Raw genomic sequence first — 19,680 nt, forward strand, 5'->3', positions numbered from 1 at the left:
CCATAGAGGTGACTGTTGCAGTGGTGTTTAATAAGTTTATAATAAGAGAAGTAGTTAGTTGAAAAAAAAGCTACAACATTTTTCTGAGTATAGACACGTGTTAGTGAATCCACGGCAAGATCTGTTCAACACGGGTAGGATGAAAACGGAATGGATCGGAGCGGATAATGCCTTTCTCAATTCTCATACCCTAATCCACTTTTCTTTGTCGGATTCGGATCGGAGTGGATAATACTTGGATACGGATGCGAATACGGATTTTTTTGATGTCGAAACTGATATGGATATAGAGCGGATACGGATTTAAATAGTCGAGTAATATGTGCATACTTAAAGAATTTTATACTTGTCAAAAAATTAATTGTAAAGATTTAATAGCAAGTAGTAGACAAAAATCATATATTGCATTCCATGTTATGGTTATCACACAGACAAAATTAACATTTAACAAGTTATCCTCACTCACAAATGATAAGTTATTAGCCGATATGTAATAGCAGCAAGCAAGATCTCAATTCAAAGTTTATAACGTCAAACAACAACATCACAAACTAAGAGTTCTCAACTAACAAACTTTTTTAAAAATCCTAAATTTCTCTAAGTTTTAGTCTAGGAAAAGAATTATCGGATATCGTACTTTAAACATCGGATAATCCTCATAGAATTTGCGGATAATCCATATCCTCCGGATTTTGCCGATTCCATATCCTATCCCGCATCCGCACAGAACCGGATTCGGATTATTCGTATCCGCGTGGATTTTAATTTTTTTCCTCCATATCCTTAAAATTCGGATTCGGCTTGGATTGGAGCGGAGAATTATCCGCACCACTTTCACCCCTAAACACGGGACAAAGCATGTGTACGTGACACTATTCTAGTTTTGAGAAACTATAGTATATATAAAAAATAGTTTTTGAAAAATGTGCAAAATCTCATTTTAGAAAAGAAAGGAGATCTAGAGTGGAATTTATCTCAAATAGTGCTAGAGTTACTTCTGCAAACTACATAGGTTTGGGCAGAGATGTGAGATGACACATGAAAAAAGTAACTCATTTGCGAGTTGCAGATCTACAAGACTTGTATGCATTGAATGGGTGTTGGTTTCAGCTAGGGATGAAAATGGATCGGATACGGACGTTGCTGGGCTGGGACAACTTTTTCTAAAGCTTTAGATTTGAAACGTGGTCGCGTATTAAATTTAGATTAGAGACGTGTTAGCTTAAGAAGTGAGACGTTGATGAAAAGAGTGAGGTGCGGTGGTACAAGATATGTGCTCTCTTTTTTTTTTAAAGAATTTTGGAACATTCAGCCGTTCATATGTAAAGAGGGGCTGCATCGAAGTTTGGTGAAATCAGCTGGCCTCGTTTACACTAGACTAGTCGTCGTCTCGGAACAGCGAGGGTAGGCGAGGCCACCGGAATCCGCGGGGGGACACGTCTGCGCGGCCGCAGCCGCGCAAAAACTACTGGGCACCGGCGCACAAACGCCGCGTGCTCCCCGACCACCAGCTCCAGCTCCCTCCCTCCAAAGCCCCCAATCCCTCCACACTGCTCTGCCCCAGCACCCAATTGAGCCATCCCAATCCCAACCCTAGTCCGTCGCCTCCCCCAATGACGTCGCCGGGCGGCGTCTTCTCCGCCGCGCTCGTCGCCGAGGACTTCCCGTGGGTGCGTCGCTCGTGCCGGTCCAGCCCGATTTGTCCCTTTATTTGCTGATGAACCCGGAGAGGTATTGGCTTGGACCGAATTCGCTGATGCTGCTTCTGCTGACCTGCTATGAGTGGTGGTTGCTGCGCAGGTGGAGAGGGAGGAGGAGATGGGGATGGCCCCGGACAAGTACAGCGAGGTGTTCGGCCTCGCGCAGCGCGGCACACGAGCCTTCCGCGACAGCCGCTTCGACGAGGTGATCGCTGAGTTCTAGCTCCTTCCCTGACTCTTTTCGTGTGTGCAATTGTGCATGCAGTCGAGTTGCCAGTGTCTCGGTGTATCCGGACTGGGAGTTCGCATATGCCTCATGAGCGTCTGCTAGTTTAATTGGTTATATGCTTCGAGTGTTGGGAGAAAAATGAGAATTGGCTTTGGAGTTGGACGGGGAGTCTGTGAGTCTTAGAGTCTAGTGTACCCTGGGTGACCTGAGATTCGGCTTCGGGGAGGAATGAGGATGCAACGACTGTCTTTTGCTTTTTGACTCCTTGAGATGAGATGAAGTCCAATGTAATGTAAACGAACCAAGCTGAAGTGGCACAATGGTGTTCAATTCATTCTTTGTCAATGCAAGTTAATTTCCTGAAGAGGTTCTCCCGCATATGCAGCGAACGCCTGGTACCAGCAATTGCAGTTTGTAGACAGTTTTCAGAAGGGAGAAAACTATACAAGTTATCAACTAGAGTCATTGCTTTCCCTTGCTCTGCCTCTTACAATAGTAAAATATGCTTGACAGAGTTAGCATATGCAGATAATCTGGAATATCAAGGAGGTTTCACATACAGTTAGTGTGGCATTCTGAGTAGCCCCCCCTCCCTCCTGGAAAAAACTGCCCAAACTATTTATGGTCCTAGTAGAGGAAAGCCCTAGATATCTTTGTGGGTATCACACAAGGTTTTATGGTCCCAGTGATTCCTGAATCTCACCTAAAGGAAAGCCCAAACTAATTAACAAGATGGGCCTCCTGCCAGTGGTGGAATGCTCCTGTGTTGGGCCTACTTATGCAGGCAGCAATGCAGCATCTCTAGTGATCCTATTAATTACATAATATATATTGACAGTAATTTTATCATTTTGTGTTGTTTTTTTAATTAACTGCTTTTAGGTGGTCTGCGCATGTACAATTTTTTTTTTACCTTAGTGCAAATGCTACTTGGCATGATCCTGTTTCAGGCAATATCCTGTTACACTAAAGCTCAAAATTTGAGACCAGATCCAATTATCCTTGGCAATCGAAGTTTGGCTTTCTGCCGGTGAGTTTCCTGGCAATGTTTTTGCATAATTTAGCTGTACAGATTTCTTTCGTTCTGTATAGATATGTTTGCTTTGGATCCACACCATGGTGTGTTACCACTATGACAGGTTAAGTCAACTGTTGAGGGAGAGATCAGCAGCTGACTCTGAATATCAGCCCTTGAATGGCCTTGATCCTACAACCCATGCGGAGGTATAGTACTTCACACTATTGTTGGATTCCAATGTTAATTAAGTGAACTTGCAGCGCATTAGGCTTTCTTTCCTTATAAGAAAAAAAACTCTGTTTATATTTGATTCATTATTACAGTTAGCTCTGAAGGATGCGGAGAAGATATTATCTATCAACAGTTATTCTCCTAGACCATATCTTCTCAAGGCATATGCGCTAATTCTGGTAACAGTTTGTAACTTAAGCACATCAGAAGATCTTGAATCCAATCTTCTTTTGTTAGTGTGAATAGTACTTTTTAAGTATTTTTTCCCTGAATAAGAGTACTCAGTTTAGCCCACTTGGATTAATTTTTGGAAGAACCTTTAATTGTCTGTGGACTGTGGTCATTTGGTCTTCTCACGTTTAAAATTTTAATATTGGACGAGTAACACCTGTACTTTTGCAAATTCCCGGATGTACTTTATGTCATATATTTTACCACTTCTATTTCTCATGACTTGAATGTTCACTTTATCCAGAAATCTCAGGCGGTAAATTTCAATATGCAAAATTTGGAATTACATGTGGCAAATTGTTAAGTTTGATCTGGGTGATCATCCAAAAGAAATACAAGTTCGCTAATCAAAAGAAAACATTAAAAAGATTCATGGATGTAGTAATGCATGACATATACCAAATTTCATTGCAAAATTCACCAATAGGGGGCAAGCCCTCCTGTTTCTTAAAAAAAGAGAGCAAAATGTCCATGTATATATAATTTGTTTTTTTTTTGTTATGCTCTGTTGTTCCACCATCAAGTGAACCATTCACAAGCTTCTCTTTTTATTATAATCTATTGGAACATATATACTATTATGTATATTATGTCCATGTTATAGTGGATTCATATTTCCTTGAATGTTTGTTTATCTAATTGGAATAACTCATTGATATGAAGATGGAGCATTACCATGAGTCACGTGAGGCCCTTCTTGCTGGTCTTCAAGTCGATCCCCTCAGGTATGATTGTTGGCTTATAAGGATATTCATAATTGACTTCATTGCTTGCAGATATCTATTATTAATGATCCTCTGGTGCATTTTATAACACTTATTTTCTATATATATACAGTCATATCTTGCAAACCTGTCTGAATGATCTGGATAGGAATACAAATATTGCAGCTGGGGCAAGGCGTGCAAGGTTAGATAGGACTGATGATTTTGAGTGCACATTATGCTTTAAGCTATTGTATGAACCTGTCACTACACCATGTGGGCATTCATTTTGTCGCTCATGTCTACATCAGTCAATGGATCATGGTGAGCTTACACAATTTTCACATGCCCAAATATCTGTTTCTGTTTAATTATGAACTTACTGCTATGTGCTATGTCCAATAGGAAATAAGTGCCCCATGTGTCGGACAGTGCTATTTATTGGTCCAAGGACATACCCTTTAAGGTAATCTAAGATGTTGAGAAGTTAATCTTCTTTACTTCAAACTTCAAAGTATCATTTTGTTAAGATGTCCATATTTTTCCCTGACATTTCTGATGGCAGTTATGGTTAAATGCTTCAGTGTAACATTGAGCAACATAATTCAGAGAAATTTCCCAGAAGAATATGCTGAGAGGAGGTCAGAACATGAGACTATGACATATGCCGGTGTTGATTTGATGCCTCTCTTTGTTATGGATGTTGTACTGCCATCCCAAAAGGTGGCACTGAACATATTTGAACCTCGCTACAGACTGATGGTAAAGTTATCACAAAATTAGATACGCTTTTGTCAGACACATTTGTTGATAATGTACTTCTCTATTGATCAAGATCGCAAACCTAACTGTACATACATATCCAGCTTGCAGCTATAACCTTGCAAGATTTTATTATTTAATATTTATAAATCTTGCTGAACTAAATTCCTTTCTCGAATGATGCATTAATTATCGAAATGTAAACATGTTCAAGCGTTATTTCCATTTTTATTATATGTTAAATTTCAATAATTTCGATAATTAATGCATCATTCGAGAAAGCAAGGTTAGTGTTCTTTGAAGAAAAATTATATGTGCATAGATGTTTTTTTTTCAAAACATGGAAAGCTGCATAGGCTATATAATTTTGAAGACATTAATTGATCATCCTGCACATCTTGGTTCCAGTGAATAGAAAAAAGTGTAAGACCTTATCGTCTTTTGCTGTTGATGCATGACTCAGAAATTTATTTTTTCCGTTGGATTCTGCATTCTTTGGCCACACACAGTTGTGTATTTGTTTGTTATTCACCAATTCACACTAACCTTAATGAGCCTAGGAAAATTTTCCTAGGCTTTTTTGCGAGAAAATAAGACATGTAACTGAGTGGTATTTTGCTCTATTTATTTCTTCATTATCTTTTAATGCTTTCCATTTGAAATTAGGTACGGAGAATAATGGAAGGGAACCATCGGATGGGAATGGTTAGGAACTAATGTCAAAGCATCACTTTGTTTGTTTTGAAATAGTTATTTCATTTATTTTTGGTTTGAAACTGTAGGTTGCTATTGATTCAGCAACGGGTACTGTAGCAGATTGTGGCTGTGAGGTGGAAATTTTGGAGTGAGTTTTACTTTTCATTATTTGCAACTTCCTGACAATATTTTTTTGTTTAATGTTTAATATTCATAAATTTATAGGTGTGAACCACTTCCAGATGGGCGCTTTTATTTAGAGGTAATTTTTGTATTAGTACTGGATTTCATAATTAAATAACAGTGTAATTATATACTGCAAACTGCTTTCTGTATGTGCAACTGTGTGGTGTGCGTCCCTGTGAGCCTACAGATCCTTGACTGTGTCACTGCAGAAATAAAATATTCTGTTAGTATTGTCTGGTGAAAACTAATTGTCATATATATTCTTAGACTCAACGTTGTTTTAGAACCTAAAAGATGTAAGATCTATTTGCAAATGTTCTTGGAATATTTTTCTTTGTTTTGCAAATGGAGTCCTTAATTCTTGTTACATTGAAAGAAATTTATTGTAGAGACTAGAAAAGAGCATAAAGAAAGTATCGTTTTGGTCAGCTGCAGCAAGAGGAGTAGAGGACCTTGCAAAGTATCACTCGTTTCATAGTTTCGTCTACCTTCTTTTTTCCCTACAGGCACCATTGTTTAATGTCAAATAATGTGGACATTTGATGCCTTTTTATGTTGAACCAATGTAATGAATTAAATTGTGAAATTCTGAAGTCATTTTCAGAGGACAAAAAATAATAGTTTCCATCATAGGTGGAAGGCACACGTCGGTTTCGTATCTTACGATCATGGGATCAAGATGGGTGAGTCTTACATGCTTACTACAAATCTATCTGGGAGAGAATGCCAGATCATTTCTGTGTAATTCTTACTTTTGTTTTTTTTTTTGAAAAAATTGTAGATATAGAGTTGCTGATGTTGAATGGTTGCAAGATATACGTCTGCCAGAAGGATCGCAAGAGAGAAGAGAAGTAAAATCTCCATACCTTTCTCATGCTTTTCTTTAACTCTGACAATAATTATGTCCAAATGCAACCAATATTTTTTATCAGTATATCCTGTTGATTTTTTTTTCTAAAAAGTATTCCCTCCATTTCAAATTATAAGACGTTTTGGCTTTTCTAGATACATAGCTTTTACTATGTACCTAGATATACACTATGTCTAGATACATAGTAAAGTAAATGTATCTAGAAAAGCCAAAACATTTATAATTTGGAATGGAGGGAGTACATCTCACATCAGCTACATACTCTCAAAACCACATTGAGGTTCTGTTAAACTACTGCCAAATTGAAAACCTATAACATGTTAGTGTAACTTTTGAAACTGGGCGAGATGGACAATTGGAACATATCTGGTATTTGTTATGATCTTATTGGACTTAGAACAAGACAGCTTTTAATCGGTGAAAATTCTGTAGAATCAACCTTAGATGTTAAGAGATGGCACGGTGAATATTATGTGGGCCCACACATATGATGGTTGCCCAGCATAGCCCATAGCCCCATAAACAGTTCAGCATAGCCGAAGCTGAGTAGGTCAGATTAGTGCTTGCTGTTTGCTTTTGGATCAAATCGCTAGGTATGATTGGTGTGCTATGATAGGAGATTTGAGTTGACTAGTTAATTTGTTAAAGTTTGATGCAGCTGACCATGTAACATTCGTGAATAGATTTATCTCTTATCTCCTTTGTTACATCTCATCAAAATCAAAATAGTAATGCTGTCTCTGTCACTTTTATTTATTGAGTTTATAAGTCTATCTAATTCTTCACAGCTAATGGAAATGGCCAATGGAGCTTCAGAGATGGCCAGGGCATATATTAGACGTGCTAGAGAAACCATACGGACTGGTATGCTTAATTTCAGCTTTTCAAGTACTTCATAGTGAAGTAGTTATTTATACAGTGAAACATATTGTTTTAGACCTGTTTAGAGAAAAGTAGGATCTTGTATGCAAATTTTCAGTATGGTGCATGAATCATTGGCTCCATAAATTGATTTGAATTAACAGAGTAAACAAAACTCAAATTACACAAGAACATAGTACCATTTGATTTTATTTGAAGCCTAGAGCTGCCAAAGTTTGAACACAAAATCTAGAGATGAACCAATCAAGCCCTTAAGGTTATTTGGTGTGCATTGGATCATGATAATGATTGTCTGGGATGCTAATATTTTTGGATTATTATTTGCTTCTACATTGCATTTTGTTTTAACATTCATTGAATGCAGCAAGGCGAACAAGACATTTGGATCTTGAGAGCATGCCTGGGCCACAGGATCCTGAGAAATTTAGTTTCTGGGTACGCAGCATGCTTGTTTTTGCTGAATTTGTAATGATGGCATATTTGCTGATGCAATATTTTATTTTATTTTTATCTTCCCTGCAGCTAGTCAACTTGATAAGTTTGAGGCCCTCGGATAGATTAGATATGTTACGCCTTCGTGACACTAGGGAGGTAAGCTCTTAAGGCTGTCTTCTGTTTTCACGGTAGAGACCAGGTTTTGATTTTGCATTGTTGTTGCCTCTGCAGAGAATTTCTAGTAGTATCAGGTTGCTGAGTGATGCCGAACAAGGTTGCCGTGTACAATGACAGAAACAGAACTATAGTACAAGAATTGTTTCCACAGAGACAGACCAATTCGTTCATCTAGGGGTATATATATACCGAGCAGCTCCTACATGTATATCGATTTGTAGCATATATATTTCTCATAGTTGTCATTTAATTGATTCTGTTCTATATGATTTCCTCATGTAACTGTCAATGGAAAAGGTGTATCATTACTTCCTCATTCGTGTATTACTACCTCCTTATTCTTGTATCGATCCGTTTTCGCCTTTAATGCCATTTGAGAATTTAGGTTTCCGGGAACTATGTCGTGTTGGTAATTTGGTATGCTTCTGCGGATGCTACTATAGTGCTCTTGTTATTTTTTCTAGGTTGGTCGAAATTACATTTTTCCTGGTTCATCGTACCTAAAATGCATGCTTGATATAGGAGCATTGCCGCAAAAAAGGGGGAAAAATCGTGCCACTTGCACGTACTACACCTGTTTCATAGTTTGAAAGCATTTCCGGTCAGAGATGATATGACGAAACAGGGGCGCAGGTGTCAGCTGACTGCCAATGACTTGCCGGTAAGTTTTTACTTTTTTTTTATTATTTTGAGGAGGACGGTAAGCTTTTACTATACCCTTCAAAAATTACCTGTTCTGACCTCAGTATAAAATTAGCCTTACATCAGCAGCCCAGCTGCCATGTGCCCAGCTCATACTCTAGGCCATAAGCCCATTCTGTCGTTCATAATTTCACGTGGCCCATAATGTCAATAAGCAACAGCCCACAAGCAGATAAGGCCAGAAGTCTACAAGAGCAGCCTAATAGTCGTCTAGCGCTCATAGTTGCCAGTCTGTCCCCTCGACGGCCCGACGCTTTGTTGATAATTTACCATCGCCATTTTTTTTAACAACCGGGAAGGATTTTTCCGTAGCAGTAAATGTGTCCGTGCGTTAACTTATAGTAGAAGGAAACAATAAAAATTAAAATTTTGAGAAAATTAACCATGTGATACACAGTGCTCGCCGGAGATAGGTAAGAGAGCTCGGATCTCAAGAGGACAAGGAATCAATAATTGAAGAGGAGCAAGGATGTAACACCCTAAAATTTGCTAGAAATAGATGTAAATTGAGTTAATTTTATAATTTAGTGCTCATAAAAACATAGGAAAATAAAAATTTTCATTAAATTAAAATTTATTATAAGACTTAGCAACATTTTTGTACATTGATGCTGATGCATATTTATTTTTTTGTGATACTTGGGTTGATCAAAATTTCAAAAGAATTTGAACTTGATTGGAATTTGTATTTCAAAATGAAATTAAAAAAAAGAAAAGAAATTATTCCTCTCCCCCTCACTCTCTTTCGGCCTGGCAGCAAAATCAGCAAGGCCTGGCCTAGCTCTTTTCCCTTCCTGCGTAGCCCAGTAGGCCGGTCCGCACTCACCTTCCTTCTTTCACTCACACCGCCGGCCCGCTTCCACCTTTTCTCCAGCACCGAGGCCTAGCCCGGCCTCTCTCCTTCCCCGCGCAGCCACTCCCTTCTCCGCTGGCCCAGTGCGCCACCGCGGCCCACTCAACTCTCTCCTTCCCTCAGCCGGCCTAGCTCCCTCTTTCAGGCCTGCTTCGCCCGCGGCCCAGCAGCACACCATGCCCCTCTCTCCGTCTCACTCTCCCTCACTGTCATCGTGGCCCCGCTTGTTAGCCGCATCGCTTTCTTCTTCCCCGAGCCATCGTCGACCCGGATTCACCGCCGCCGCATAGGAGTCCGCCGCCGCCCTGTTTCATTCCTTGGCGTGCACCCCACGTTTATTCACGGCTGTAAGAAAAATGGACCCTAGGCCCATTTACTTTGGATTTTGGTGTTTGATGACCAACACAACCAAAGTAGACTAATGAATTTGCAAGTAATTGTTTTGTAGTTCAATAGGTGCAAACGTGACTTGGACAAAGGCGACATGATGATCCGATGATCAACACCTGAAGCAAGACCCTAGAAGCACAAGAGAGGATCCAAGATCTCAAGTAAAGTCCAAACACGAAGATAGAAACCAAGCCGGACACAAGATCGCAAAGAAACGAGCTCCATAGAGGTGACCAGACGTTGAGCGAGGCAGTGACCGGACACACGGGCTTCACTGTTCATCGTCGCGACAACAACTCAGTGAGGATCAGACATAGCGGCACTAGATGACCAGACACACAAAGTGCAGCATCTGATCATGTCCAGAGAGGTTCTAGAGCGGCGCAAATTCGACCGGATGCGTCCGGTCGATGATGACCAGACTCGGTAGTACATCCGATCTCTACATGGGCGCTCAACGGTCAGGACGACTGGACATGTCCGGTCAGGACGACAGCAGTGTCCGGTCAGTAGCAGAAAGCTAGGTTTCATCCCCAACGGCTACTTTCTCTATGTGGCTTATAAATAGACCCCCAACCAGCCATTTGACAGGTGGAGAGCTGAGGAAATATACCAAGGGTGTTGATACACCATTTTAGTGATCTCCACTTGCATAGTGCTTAGTGATTCATTAGGTAATTAGCGTAGGTGCTCTGCGAAGTGCTTAGGTTGATTAGACCATTGCTTATGCGCTTGCTCTAGGTTTAGGCCTAGTGTTTAGTGAGGTTTGTACACCTTTTATCACTCAGTGCTTGCGCGCACCATTGTTGTATATTGGAGAGGCTTGTAGTCTTACGAGATCACACCAACCGTGTTTGTGGTGTGGCCACCATCATGTACCGAAGGAACAAGGCCCACGATGATTCGACCAAAAGCTTGATAGTGAAGACGGCGGGAAGCGGTCCAGGAGAGGCTTGCCGAAAGGCACACCGGAGACCCACTTGTGCGTGGGGAAGGCCCAGGGCTATCCATGGAGTTACCTGACCAGGAGCTTGGCCCTTGCGAGGGATTCCTTGCGAGGGGCTCCAACGAGGACTAGGAGAAAGCTTGAGTGCTTCTCGATACCTCGATAAAAATACCGAAGTCATCGACGGGAGTTTGCATCTCTACCTCATCTTTACCTTCCGTATTCACATTGCTACCTTGGTTGATTGCTTTACTTTCCTAGCTTAGTTGATAGGATTGAAACCTAGGTTATATAACTCTTTTACGATAGAGATAGCAACACACCTAGCAAAACCATAGTTGCACATCTAGATATATTATTTTCTTGCATAGGTTTTGACTAGGTGGAATTAGAGGCCATAGTTTAGAATTAGAATTTTAAGTTGCCTAATTCACCCCCTCTCTTAGGCTTCACGGTCCCTTACAAGTGGTATCAGAGCAGGTTGGCTCAATTTGGACCTTTGGCTTCACCGCCGTTGAGTCAACGCTATTTAGAGTGGTTAGGATGGATACCTCTAGGCCTTCACACTTTGACGACACTAACTTCCCCTACTATAAAGCTAGAATGGCTTGTCACCTTGAGGCGGTAGATTTGGGTGTTTGGAGTCACTCGTGATGGGATGAAACCCATTAAGAATCCTGATAAACCCACAAAGAGTGAAGAAAAAGAAATTCATTTCAATGCTAGAGCTAAAAATTGCTTGTTTGAATCTTTTAGCATGGATGCGTTTAACCAAGTGTTCACTTTAAATATGGCACATGAAATTTGGTTAAAACTCTAAGAGCTCCATGACGGCACAACTAATGTCCGTGAGCAAAAACATTGTCTAGCTAAACAAAATTATGATTCCTTTAAAATGAATGATGATGAGCTTATTCGTGATATGTATTCTCATTTGAATCTAATTATCAATGAGCTCCATTTAATAAGATTAACGAAGCTAGATGATGCGGACATCGTGAGGAAGATAATCTCCGTGCTACCACAAAATAAATATGCAAGCATCATTACCATCCTTCATAACATGGAAGACTTGAGCACCATGACCCTAGCCATAGTCATTGGCAAGATAGTGGCATTTGAAATGTCACGGAAGATGGGTCAAGAAGAAGCCTCGTCATCAAGCAAAGGCAAAGCTCTCGCATGTAGTGATAAAAAGAATATGAAGGGCAAACAAGTTGAGACAAGCTCAAGCTCAAGCTCCTTAAGTGAAGATGAAGAAGAAGATGAGGATGATGATGATGATGATGATGATGATTCAAGTGATGATGATCAATCTTCCATCTCCACCTCTGACCTTAATGAAGAATCATTCAAACTTATCAACAAGGTAGAGAATATGATCCAAAGGCTCAATGTCAAGGGTGTGCCCACAAGCAGATAAGGCCAAAAGTCTACAAGAGCAGCCTAGTAGTCATCTAGTGCTCATAGTCTCCGGTCTGTCCCCTTGACGGGCCGACGCTTTGTTGATAATTTACCATCGCCATTTTTTTAACAACCGGGAAGGATTTTTCCGTAGCAGTAAATGTGTCCGTGCGTTAACTTATAGTAGAAGGAAACAATAAAAATTAAAATTTGAGAAAATTAACCATGTGACACACAGTGCTCGCCGGAGATAGGTAAAAGAGCTCGGATCTCAAGAGGACAAGGAATCAATAATTGAAGAGGAGCAAGCATGTAACACCCTAAAATTTGCTATTTTTGAAATAGATGTAAATTAAGTTAATTTTGGAATTTAGTGCTCATGAAAACATAGGAAAATAAAAATTTTCATCAAATTAAAATTTGTCATAAGGCTTAGCAACATTTTTGTACATTCATACTGATGCATATTTATTTGTTTGTGATACTTGGGTTGATCAAAATTTCAAAAGAATTTGAATTTGATTGGAATTTAGATTTGAAAATGAAATAAAAAAGAAAAGAAATTCTTCCTCTCCCCTCACTCTCTAGCAGCAAAATCAGCAAGGCCTGGCCCAGCTCTTTTCCCTTCCTGCGCAGCCCAGCAGGCCAGCTCGCACTCGCCTTCCTTCTTTAACTCACACCGCTGGCCGGCTTCCACCTTTTCTCCCGCACCAAGGCCTAGCCCGGCCTCTCTCCTTCTCCGCGCAGCCGCTCCCTTCTTCGCTGGCCTAGTGCGCCACCATAGCCCACTCAACTCTCTCCTTCCCTCAGCCGGCCTAGCTCCCTCTTTTAGGCCTGCTTTGCTTGTGGCCCAGCAGCATGCTGCGCCCCTCTCTCCGCCTCACTCTCCCTCACTGTCATCGTGGCCCCACTTGTTAGCCGCATCGCTTTCTTCTTCCCCGAGCCATCGTCGACCCAGACTCACCATCACCGCTTAGGAGTTTGTCGCCGCCTTGTTTCATTCCCTAGCGTGCATCCCACATTTATTCATGGCCTTAAATACTGAGCCCGCACTGCACCCTACCCCCGCATAACCCTTAACGTAGCCGTAGCCTCGCCGAGTCAACGCAGCGCTGCCAAACCCTAGCCACCAACAAGCCGCCTGCCTCGCCAAGCACAGCTCTGCCTCCTTCTGCTTCGCACCGTGGTAAGCTACCTAGCTGAGTTCGCCCTCCCTTCTTGTACCTCTCGGTGTCCTCGGCTCGTGAATCTGTGGCCCGTAGGCCCTCCTCTAAGAAACACCGATGAGCTTGTCGTCGCCGACCATGGTGCCACCGCCTCCTCTTTCTGATCCGACGGCTACATTCTCTCTCCCCCCGCTAGATCTAGTCTGCACTGTCCATTCTCGATCCAGTGGCCCTGATTCGCCTATACCGGTTTGGCCGATTACTTTTGCATAAGAGCCCCTTCCCTTTTCTAGTATAGAACCCGCCGTCCCTGCACTTTTGCTAAAGAGACCCTCGGCTTTTGAATAATCTAACCCACAGTCCATGGCGCACTTCCAGAATATGTTTTCCTATTCTAAAAACGTAGTTTCTTCGGTTAGATCCAAAATACGTTTTTATCTATTTATAGTTTTGCCACTATTTTCTTTAGGCCATAAAATCTTCGTTTTAACTCCGATTTAATCCGTTCAAGTTGCGTTAGATTCATAATTGAGTAATCTACATGTTCAAGCTACTGTTAAACATATTTTTAACTTTTGAAATTCGAGGTTAGATTTAATCTATTATTTTTATTAAAGGAAATCTTGTTTAATTCATAACTTCTTCGTTATAGCTTCGATTAGAGTGCTTTTCGCGCCTGTGTGATCGTAGTAACATGCAGAACATCTTTAAAACCTTTTTACTTACTATTTATTATGTTTGGTGTACTGTTCTAATTTAGTTCTATTGTTTGCTTCATATATGATTGCATGGATGCTTGTGTGGTGCTTCATGATCATGTCCAGTCGGTGAGCTTTGCGTTGGTGATATAAAAGAAGTTGGTGATCCAGAAGAAGTCCTTCGAAGGTTACAATTCAATTGAAGAAGGGATCTGAGTTTAAGTTAAGTATAGCATGAGATCTTCCTTGTTGTCCTATATACCTTTAATCATTTAATTCATACTGCATGTGTCTACCTTGACTACCACTAAGGATTTCCTAGTACTTTGTACCTTGTACCTTGATTCCTATGGGTTATTGCATTGGGTAGTATGATGCTAGTGCTCAACCAAAGCCATGATCTTGTAACTTGACTAATGGATTATGCAATAAACATTAAAAAATGTTTTTTAGCAACATGGAACAAGGGGGCTAGAGCATTAGGCTATTTTATGGTGCTCTAGATTCCTCTCCCTAAGGACTTATCTATAAGCGAACATCCGAGACTTACAATATAGCTGTGAGGGCTACATGGCTCTAGCTTTAGCTCAGTATGAGGACCTTTTCTAGCTTGTTAGTGGTTACCTTTATTGGCGTAAGAATGGCTTGACGAATCGGGTATAGTGCGGCCTCTGTCCCCTTGTGTATAGGTTGTGTGTCATTGTGCCATCGGAAAGGGGGGCTCTATATCTGTTTGTTGAGTGAATATAATGGCCCTAACGTGTTAGATTGGAGTTGTCTTTCCACTGTTTGCTATCGAAGGTTATATCCTTTATACTAAGTACGGTATATATTGAGCATTGTCTTTTGATATTACCCTTATTTCTAGCTATATGTGAGATTTGACTTCCTGGGCTCACATATGGTGTGTATCTGGTTTTGTTCTTAAAACCGGGTGCTACAAAGGAAAAAAAATCTGGACAAGCACCTCCATGTCTCATACCAGTTTCTTATTTTTTCATACATTTTCTCTTTTGAACCATGCAAAGGCGCACACACATCTTATGACATTATGCCAATAAAAATTAAGCTTGGAGATATTCAAGCATTGCAGTTGAGGTGATCTTTTGAATCTTCCCTTCGAAACAAATCAGAAACATAACTCGGATGTTAAATCTCACTCTTCTCTATATGGATACTTGCTGGCTGGGCATTAGCAGACCAAGTCCTTTGTGTTTAAAGTTTAAACATTTCAGCCTATGTCTACTCAAGTCGGCATTAGTTTCTTGTAGCTTATAAGTATCTTGGAGCATCTCTGTTAAATATCATAATATTCAATCTTCTATGCCTAAAAAGTACTCCCTCCGTTTCAAATTATAAGTCGCTTTGACTTTTTTTGTACATCTATTTTGCTATGTATCTAGATATAATAATATGTCTAGATACATAGCAAAATGGATAAACCAAAAAAGTCAAAGCGTCTTATAATTTGGAACGGAGGGAGTAGTATTTTAAAAAATAGAGAAGCTAGCAAATCTTCTATCTCATCTCCTATACCTATAATTTTTAGGATATCTCCTAAAAGAAACATCATCTCTCTTAATTAAAGGAGACAACCCCCTCTCATCTATTCCTAAAAAAATATAGGAGACAAGTTTTAACTAGGTAATCCGCTGCAGCATACTCTCCTATATCTTATATGAGATACAATATGAGAATGAGACAATGTGCTTGTTCGCTTAGAGCCTTCCCCAGTGATAATGTTTGGCTCACCACAAAGGCTTCCGCCAACCATCGTAAGTGCCACAAGCGACTTATGGTCACCACCTCTCTCCAACTATTCCCATCACCTTGGCATCATCCACTATGGAGTTTCTCCACCAAAGAAAGGGTCTCATTATCCCTCGCACACTAATTCACGTAGCTCCACACCGTTGCCAGAGAGGCACTAAGCCCACCTTTCTCTTTCTCTCAAGCTATGGCGTAATCAATAAATAATGATGCCACTAAGCATAATACTAAACCTTGAATATTATCACTAAGATCTTATATGGTGGATGGAGTATATTTCACTTGCACTTACTAATTTACTATTTATAGCTTCTAGGTACTCCAAAATCACCTTCAAATAGCTAGTTAAGGGCATATTTATAGCCCCAGGCTTAATTAGCCATTATGCCTATGGTTTACAGATGCAAACAACACCAGATGATCTGGTGGGCACTAATATTCTTCATCGATTCACCCCATGAGGAATCCAATTGTTGTTGCCATTGTCACTTGAGTCAGTACATCTAGGTCCCACATCATTGGATGATCCAGCATTGGTCCTTTCTCTTCATGATATTGTTTGGTGATTCCATGCAACCTCCTATGCATGTCTATATTTTCTACATAGGATGATCCTCGTGATCATGTTGATCCTTCACCGGATCTTCCAACACTACTATACTACCACCTCTCTAATCATCACCGTATCATCTAGTGGCCTTCTCCTTCCCTTTAGTGGATCACCTGGTGGTCACTATGTCTTGGGTTGCTTCTCCTATGGCGCTCATCATATGATCCGCACATGTTGATCAACTAATTTGATGTATGTTCCTCTATCATTTCTTCTAGGATCTTGATCATTGGTTTTCCATATTGCTCCTAGCATACATAGGACCTATGTAAAGTTGTCTAACACATACTAGCATACATGTTAATCATATTGATCGTGCATGTCATTTCAAATTTCAATCACCAAAACAACTAAGACATGTTAGCATAGGGGCTATGTTTGCTACATCAGCTCCTCTCTCTCTCTCTAGTGCCATGGATGGCAAACTCTTAGTGTTGAAGTGCTCGAGCTCTTGGTCTCAGGGAGCTTGGAGCCTAGAAAAAAACATCCACATCTGAGCCCTCCTTGGTGTTGGCTTAGCCAGTTGGTAGTGTAAGTGCATCTAGCCCTTTAGTGGGTTTTGGTGAATTGAATGATAACACCATTAAAAGTCTAACAAGTTTGCTAAGTGTTGAACATAAAATTGAGTTTATTGCATACACTTGTGAATTGTGAAATGAGAAGTGTATATAGGTTCAATAGGAAGGCAAACTTGATGATATTCCACATAGTGTTGAAATGAAGGCCAAATTGTATATCATTTTATTGGAAGATTATGGAAACAATCTAATTCAAGCAAAAGACAACAATGCAAATGGAATCAATGAAATGGCTTTTATGTTGTGGGATATCATAGCATCATGTGAAAGCAAGCATATTTGGCAAATGGCAAATGAGACATGAGTTGATTTTGGATTGGTCTCTATAATGGCTTGCTTTGCATGAACAAGAAGAGTTGGATAGTGGACTAGCTTTGATCAAGGATTAAAGAATGAATCAAGAGTGCATAAGTGAGGAAATGTCAAGCAAAGGTGAAATGACAAAGGAGACAATGTATAATGGATATAACATGTTCTCTACATTGGTTTGCTTGTATGGATAAAGATTTGGAAAATCACTTTGCATTAATATGATCAAGCTAGAAGTATGAAGATAGAGATTGAAGTGAGTGTTAGGAATGTCAAGCCAAAATGAAGTGGATATAAGGAATCGTGAATTGGCTTGACCATATTGATGTTGATCCATATATGTCTCTATGTGAGTCTAACTGAAGCTTGATTGATCTGAACTTTTATATCTAGAAGATATTCAAGCAAGGATCACAATATTGAAGAAATGTTTTTTCAATGGATGCTTAATATGATGTGACTTGAGTATGGCTTGATAAGATGAAGATAGCAAGGAAAGGGCTTCGAGGGACTAAGCGGAGGTGAAGGACAAGCGATGGCTTGAGGACCGAGGTACCATGGCTAAGGTGAAGAAGAGAGTACTTGCATTGAGTCGAGGAACTAATCAAGCTATGTGGAGTCATATTGTTTTAAGGATCAAATCATTAGTGAAAGTGACTTGAAACAATGAACTGAACTCACATGTGTTAGAAAGATTCAAGTCACATGATCAACATGTGTTTGCTCAAAGATATGAGACAAAGATAATTGCAAACCTTATGAAGTGATATTGAGAAAGAGGACAATACATTCGATGATGAAGCCCCCAATTATAAAAGGATGTGGTGACCAACTCAAAGGTGTTTAAATTCTTTGATATTTTGAATTTGGGCTTAGGAAAAGTCATACTATAAAGGGGGATACAGTGCACAAGCTTTAATGTGCAACCAAGTGCTCATTTACCCACCAAATATCCTTAAAGCCTTAGCCAAGACAACAAGCTTTGCAATCCTATCTTTTGTGCTGCCTAGCAGATGAGGCACTGCCGCGCTGAGGTGAGGCACTGCCGTACTGAGGCACTACCATAGTTTAGGTGAGGCACTGCCGCACTAAGGCACTGCCGCACTTCAGTCGTAGCATTGCCGTGACTTAACTGACCATTAGGAGCAGGGGGTATTTATACCTTCTCTTCTCCCTCACAACGGTAACCTAGATTCAGATCAACCATTCCCTTTCCAAGTGCGACCAGAGCAGCTCTCTTTCTCCGTCTCTCACCATTGGAGCCCCTCAAGCTTCTCCCTTTGATTCCCTTCCAAATCCAAGAGAGTTTGAGCCTCCAAACTGCATTAGAGAGCAGCCCCAACTGTTCTTCATCTCCTAGAGCACTTGGTTAGTGTTCAAGCTAGTGGATTGTATTTGTTACTCTTGGAGCTTGCTCCTAGCTAGCTAGAGCGTCGCCTATGGAGCTTGCTAACTTGTGTGGCAGCCCTAGGAGGTTTGTAATCACCCCAATCATCTAGTAAAATCACCCCTCATCTCAAGAGTTTATTATCTTGACTTGAGAATGAGGATAAGGTTGAAAGAGACCAAAGCCTTAGTGGATTCCTCAATAACATGGACATAGGCAAGCCTTGGTATTGAGCTGAACCAAGGGATAAAACTGTGTCTCACTTGTGTTCTTGTGATTTGCATTGCTATACTTGTATTTGTGGTGATTCTAGGGTTTGGTCCCAATCTACTTGCTCGTGCACTTTTGCCAACATCTAGGTGGTGGAACAGGCTCTACACTACCCTAGGAACATCAGTAATTTGCTCGATCTACTTTTCCTTGTGCGGTTTTTGAATTATAGTTTGAGCTTGTCTATAGGCGCAACAGTGCTGCATTTTTAGTGCGGTAGTGCTACACCTTGGGAGCAGCAATGTTGCACTAAGAATTTAACTTCTGCTGCAAGTTTGTTTTAAACACATCTATTCACCCCCTCTAAGCGACATCAAGCTCCTTTCAGGTAGCAAGGAAGCCCTAATTATATATCCAGACATGGTAGGCAAGCAAAGGGCACATGGACACAACCATCCCCGCTTATCCCGCTCATGCACCTTGGGACGCGAGCATGTCATGGAAGAAGACAAACTTGGCGGTGAAGAGTGAGTGC

At 40.6% G+C, this 19,680-nt stretch overlaps 1 protein-coding gene across 3 annotated transcripts; it reads left to right on the plus strand.

Moving 5' to 3' along the window:
- Positions 1-1,369: 1,369 nt before the first annotated feature.
- Positions 1,370-8,468, plus strand: LOC136529271 (uncharacterized). 3 transcript variants are annotated; one of them, XM_066522362.1, is made up of 18 exons: positions 1,370-1,731; positions 1,801-1,905; positions 2,880-2,959; positions 3,069-3,153; positions 3,271-3,357; positions 4,073-4,134; positions 4,247-4,437; positions 4,519-4,579; positions 4,698-4,875; positions 5,542-5,580; positions 5,658-5,719; positions 5,797-5,833; positions 6,391-6,440; positions 6,539-6,608; positions 7,417-7,492; positions 7,875-7,945; positions 8,033-8,101; positions 8,177-8,468. In XM_066522362.1, exons 2-18 carry the CDS (start codon positions 1,819-1,821, stop codon positions 8,234-8,236), a joined length of 1,365 nt encoding a protein of 454 aa, XP_066378459.1. In that variant the 5' UTR covers positions 1,370-1,731; positions 1,801-1,818; the 3' UTR covers positions 8,237-8,468. The 3 variants fall into 3 exon arrangements, 2 of the variants coding, with proteins under 2 accessions (XP_066378459.1, XP_066378455.1); XM_066522358.1 differs by having other exon boundaries at positions 1,370-1,670; XR_010777249.1 differs by lacking the exons at positions 8,033-8,101; positions 8,177-8,468 and having other exon boundaries at positions 1,370-1,670; positions 6,362-6,440; positions 7,875-7,938.
- Positions 8,469-19,680: the final 11,212 nt, after the last annotated feature.

Source organism: Miscanthus floridulus, chromosome 2 (assembly GCF_019320115.1).
Source record: "Miscanthus floridulus cultivar M001 chromosome 2, ASM1932011v1, whole genome shotgun sequence".
In the NCBI taxonomy this organism is placed as follows: domain Eukaryota; kingdom Viridiplantae; phylum Streptophyta; class Magnoliopsida; order Poales; family Poaceae; genus Miscanthus; species Miscanthus floridulus.